Source organism: Chelonoidis abingdonii, chromosome 7, assembly GCF_003597395.2.
Source record: "Chelonoidis abingdonii isolate Lonesome George chromosome 7, CheloAbing_2.0, whole genome shotgun sequence".
NCBI lineage: Eukaryota > Metazoa > Chordata > Testudines > Testudinidae > Chelonoidis > Chelonoidis abingdonii.
Window position 1 is genome coordinate 89,133,916 of NC_133775.1, and position 6,000 is coordinate 89,139,915.

Genomic DNA, 6,000 nt, shown 5'->3' on the forward strand with positions numbered 1-6,000 from the left:
GCTACGCCTCTGATCCTAGAGGAAGTAGAATTTCTTACTATAAAGAGGCTTTTGACACTGGAAAAGTTAATGTGGGCTGGCGTGCTGGAACAATTTTTATAGTGGGAATGCTGATGAGAACCACTGAACCAAACCGTAAACCCTGTATATAATGGAAACCACTTCAAGCAAGAGGGTGTGACAGCACCCCCAGGACTCCTAGTTCCAGCACCTATGATGTGGAATAGAAGCTTCCTTTGATAGAGGCAGCAGGTTAAGACCTTAATTATTCACCTGTGGGGTAGATGCCTTTGAATCACAGGATGAAACAAGGAAAGGAATGTGCTGGTACAACACAGACAAAACCCAGAACCCACACCAGGATGCAACCAGTGGATTCCTACTATCGACAGTAAACACGGGCAAATTGCCAGAAATGCAAGGCTTGAAAATGGGCTGATCTGCGCATAGGTTCTGAAAAGGGACCAGTCTCCAGCACGCCTAGTGGAGCTGCCAGTGGGAATTCTCTGCCTCTGCTCCTTAGCAGTTAGTATCTCATCACTGAAAATGACAAATTCAGCAGCAAGCTGTACTCTGGATTTTTCACATTCCGCGCTGTGATATAAGCTGCTGCTGCATCTCCAAGCAGTGGCCACCTCACCAAAATGTCTGCATTCTGCTTTGGATGAATCAGTCTGCTCTTCGATAAACTCAGATTCAGTAATAATCTCAACACTTCTCTAGACTTGCACATGGTTACTATTCTCAGACTCTGCTTCCCACCTCTTTTCACTGACTCACACTACAAAGGAACATACCTGCATGCAGTCCAACAAAACGTATGCTTGACAAAAGTGCAAAGAAGGGTCATCTTTGGCTTCGCCTAATTATTCCAGGCCTCAAGACAAAAAGCTTTGATAAACAGCTATTGAGCAAGACTGAGAAGAGGAACAGACAAGAAGAAGAACATGGGTTCAAGCTATGAGAAATAGCTGGAGTAAGGCACTGATCTAGAGGAGAACTGCTTAATGATTAACAATAATGATTAACTTGCTATATGCTTTTCAACTGAGGACCTCAAAGTGCTTATGCACCCATTAATGAATGAAGCTGTTAACAGGGTGCAGAGAAGCTAAATAGGGAATAATGTATTTCAATCCATGTGATTTTTAAACGGCTCCAGGCAGCAGCCTGTGTTGTTTTTTCCTGTGCTGATTTTTAAACAAGTCAAAAATGGAAAAGTCAGACTGGGCCTCGTTATTCCAGAGAATCAGAAAAGATTCCATAACCCAACTGGTATCGTTGGTAACGTCCACTATGCCTGGCCCCTTCCAACACTTGATACCCTCGACAAATTAGCTGCAATTGTCTTTACCCTTTTAAGATGACAAGAGCAGCACAGAATGCATTAAGTTGGCCGATAAATCATACGTTTCAGGTCACTTGCAAAATAAGCCCATTTTGGTAAGAAAAGTAAAACATAAAAAGAAAATCCTTTATTCTCTTTCAGTAGCAATGCAGTTGTCATGAGAATCATCATTGCCTTCCATATGTAAATAGAGGTTAGCATGCACCCTCAGTGCAATCCTGAATAATTAAGAGACTGATGCAAATAACCATGTTAAACTTGTACTGCGCCTCTCAGGGATTTTGTCTGTTTAGCTGGTCTGGGCCACTAATCACCTACCGCTTTTGAGCACTTTGTTGTGAATTTCTGCAACACTGCTGCAAAAGAAAGGAAAAGGGGGGGATGATGCAGGAGAGCTGGAGTTCTTCAGGATTTCCATGAAGGAAACGGATAATATGCATGATCTCATGGTGTCCTGACATTTTAGCCTCTTTGGATAATCTGATCCTGTGCTAGAACACCCAGGACTTTGCAGGAGCAGCTTTCAGGCTTCATTGAGAACTCAGTTAGCCAGTTGTAAGCACAGGCTAGTACAGTAGTAATGGGGAGAGACGTCAGAGGCGAGCCTAGGAACCGCCTCCCATTTATAGTTATAAGCAAAGCATGTGACTAGAGCCTTCACTGCAGTTTCATCAGAGGTTAAGGTACAAGCACAACACACACTTACAACTTCAATCATTTCTCAAACAAATGCATACAAATCACATGCTGGGACTTTAACCCTTCTATACAAGTGGGGGAGAGAAGTGAAATGAAATTAACAAAAGCACTTTCCATACATACCCTATAACCAGCACAGACTGCATAACACTTCTGAGGAAACCTGCGCAGTCTGCAAAGATCTATTTGCTGCTGTTAACATTACACACACAACAGACGACATGTACATAATGCTACTACTAAACTACCGCGTATGCATGCATGTATATATATACACACACTCACACAGCCCCCGCCCCCTCCTTCCTGAGCGCTGCTTCACCGTGTTATATCCCAATTTGTGTCATATTGGGTCGTGTTATATCGGGGCAGAGGTGTGTGTGTGTATATATATATATATATATATATATATACACACACACACACACACACACAATGTGAGAGAGAGATGCAAACTCAGCAAATATTATTTCAAGAAATGTCATGGAAAAAACACTCTTATTTCATCACAAGCCATTTCACAGATCCAAACTTTGCAGAAAATGTTCACAATAGGGTGGTGTTGCAGCAAACATACAAACTCTCAAAAATGTGTGCATCGCGATGTAAAAAAGAAGGGGGGAAGGTCCTTATTGGAATAACATTTATAGACAAATTTAAAATGCAAAAACTTCAGCTGTCAAAGTGCATGCACAGCATATAATATTATTTATGTCATGTTAAATATGCAGAAAAGATGCATTTTATTACTGGGTATCATACCCAAGACCTTTCACCTGCATAGAGAGCAACCACACTTTTACAGATTGTAACCTTTCTGAAATACTTTGTTTTTGTAGAATGACATCTATCTATACAATCTCATATTCGCCCATGTTTCCTCATCCCTAATAATAAATCCTTCCAGCCAGAAAAAACAAACTCTGTTTATAAAATGTCCTCTCCCCACTTCTCACCTTTTCTGACCCTTCATCTGTAATCAAACTGTCAGCAGCTTGCAGTTAATAATGAAAGTTGCCACACACACATACCCACTGCCAATATCCCATGCTAAACTGGAAATCTCCAGTGCTGGTGTCTGCTTCAGGAGGCACAGAGATCACATCAATCTAGCTTGTGACAAGACCTGCCTAGTTCTGTCTGGCACAAGCACCCGGGACAAATGAGATTTACTAAGTCTTCAACTCTTATTTGTTATGAATCCAAACAGCAGTTCTTCCCCAGCTCCTGCAGTTAAAACAAATAAACCAGTGAGAGAAGAAGGGCTAGCATTTATGTGGCAGATCCACAATCAAAGTTGTTTTGTAATCTGTGGTTATGAGACTGAGGGTGTGTTGTCGGGGTAATAAGTAACTATAGAAAACTCTTTCCATTTGCAACAGGCTCTGGGCACATAAATCTGGCTGCAAAATGTGTGGTCATGCTCCAGATCAACCAGGGTTTCAGCTATTGCAGAGTTTATTGTTTAGCCCCTTTCCGCCACCCCCCAAAATGGAAAAGCATGCAGCCCTCTGATATATCTAGCACGCACCCTCTCGTGATCATGCAGAAGCTGCCAAGGAGACTTAATCTGATTTTAATATCCAGCTCTGTCCAAAAAGGAGCTGATCCAGATTTTTAAGTTGCTTATTTGCAACAGTAAGACCCCTCTCACTCCATCCCCCAGATCTCAGCCTGCATACATGTAACTGACACATGGCATGACTCATTCACATAGTCTAATTCATATCTGCCCCCACACCACATAACCCCATCACCACCCTATCTCTGGAGTAACAAGCAGGGGCAACACAACGGTTAATCCATCTACCAAATGTCAGCCCTAGCATTCAGGCCAGGCTGTTTGTTGGGATGGGAGAAGCCAACCCAGGCAACAACCAATTCCCCTCTCACACTCTCCTCTCCTACCTTCTTTCACCCACTTGTCTGAAGAAGAAGAAAAAAGGAAACACACTGGGAAGATGGGGGTGAGCAGGAATTGATACATTAGCCTGACAAGTTTAAGGAACTCTGCATCCACATGGGTTCTCAGACTGGGGGTTGTGACCACTCAGGGGGTCATGAGGTTATTACGCAGAGGGTTGCAAGCTGTCAGCCTCCACCCACAAACCCTGCTTCACCTCCAGCATTTATAATACTGTCAAATATTTAAAAAAGTGTTTTTAATGTATAAGGTGGGGAGGGGGTCACACTCAGGGGCTTGCTGTGTGAAAGGGGTCACCAATTCAAAAGTTTGAGAACCATTGCAACTAGACTGTTCCTTCCCATCATTCCCCCCCCAAAACACAACTATCACTTCCTCCCACAACTGGACCCCCCTCCCCCAGGCGCTGTCACCCCCTCCCCCAACAATTGCACTTCCTCAGACAGTTCCCCTCCCACAACACTCCCCCCAGTCACATCACACACAATAACCCTGCAAAGACGGATTGATTGAGCCCTGGCAGGGCCCTTGTGCCTTAATTGTCGTGTCCCCTCCCCCCCCTCCCCCCCCCATGTGTGCAGCCCGGCCGGGCTGCTATTGCATGGAGGTCCCTGGCAGCAGCACCCAGGAAGTCCACGTGGGGTGTGCTGAAAGTGCTCGGGCCGCAGCGGCTTCCCCCGAATAAGGTTCGAGTCCTCCTTGGAGGCGCAACGTAGCAGCCTCCCCGGCTGCAGATCCCCCATTGCTGCGCGGGGGGCTTTGCAGCGCACCCCCGTCAGTCAGGGGCTGCCCGCTGCAGGCCTCCCATCTTCTTCCACTGGACTGCAGCAGCAGCGTGCAGCCCCCCTGGATCCCCCTCTGCCTGCCTGGTGCAGGAGGATAACGAGCCCTGCACCCCAAGCTCCGCCCTTCCTGCATAGCGGCCGGAATCAGCGTCTCGCACCCGCAGACTTCTCTCGGCCCTCTCTGATATATGCGAGGAATCAGGAATTGCCCGCATCTGTTGGTACATAGGAGATAACCGGTGTTTCTGGCAACCCCCGAACTCCCCGGTCTCAGTGCATGAGGGAGCAGGGGGCTTTCTGCACCCCACAAGATTCCCTCTGTCTGGGCAACAGGCATCAGAGGCTCCCGCCTCCCGGGTGCATGGGGATCCAGGGTCCTGCACCTCCCGGCTCCCCTGTTCCCGGTGCATGGGTGTGGCGAGCTCCGCGCGGCTATGGGGGTCCGGGCTCCCGGCCCCCCGGTGCCTGGGCCGGGCTCCCTGCCCCTGGTACCTGGCTGTCAGTGAGATGACTGAACACGAAGGAGGAGAGCTCCTCGTTCCAGCAGCGCGCCTGCAGTTCTGGCGCCGTCTCCGCCATCTTACCAGCTCCGGCTCCAGGCTCTCGGCAGCGGCGGACCAAGCATGCGGCGAGCCCAGAGCAGCGCGGAGGCGGGAAGCCGGCGGGGCGGAGCCGGGCCTCTGCGGGGAGGAGCACGAGCCGGCCGGCAGCAGAAGCCGGCCTGGCGGGGGAGGAGCCGGCCTTGGCGGCAGGGCGGGGAGGAGGGGATCTTAGCCGGCCCGCCGGTGGGAGCGGCCCCGCCCGCGGCATCGGAGCCCGGGAAGGGGTCGGGTCCTGGTCGCTTTGGGTCGCTGTCCGGAGGTTCCTGGCCTGTCCCTGTTCTCTGCGTCCCCAAGGGGGCAGGACCCCACCCCAAGCCTGCCCCAAGGAGCAGCAGCCCCCCTGTCAGCCCCCCACACACAGTGCCTCCTCCAAGTACTGGTCCCAGTTTTGGTTGGGCTTATTCCTGGAAGTTTCATCACGTGATATCTTTAATTAAAGTTTAATCTTTTAATTACTGGAGACTCCAGGACAATCCTGGAGGGTTGGCAATGGTTCAGCCAAAGGACCTTCCCCTCTGGATAGCCTCCCCCACGGGGATAGGTCCCCCCGAGGGGCAGATCCTGCCCCTGAGAGCCTATCCCAAGGCTGCAGGCCCCCCCCCCCGGACAGCCTCCCCTGAGAGCACCCCCCCCCCACGGGGC

The 6,000-nt window shown here is 49.2% G+C and overlaps 1 protein-coding gene across 1 annotated transcript in view; it reads right to left on the reverse strand.

Annotated features, from left to right (window-relative positions):
* PPARGC1B (PPARG coactivator 1 beta) overlaps positions 1-5,335 on the reverse strand; it is a 91,020-nt gene extending 85,685 nt beyond the window's left edge. The window contains exon 1 of the mRNA XM_032794401.2: positions 5,249-5,335. Coding sequence (XP_032650292.2) covers positions 5,249-5,335 — 87 coding nt within the window. The remainder of the gene's footprint in view (positions 1-5,248) is intronic.
* Between the last annotated feature and the right edge of the window lie 665 nt (positions 5,336-6,000).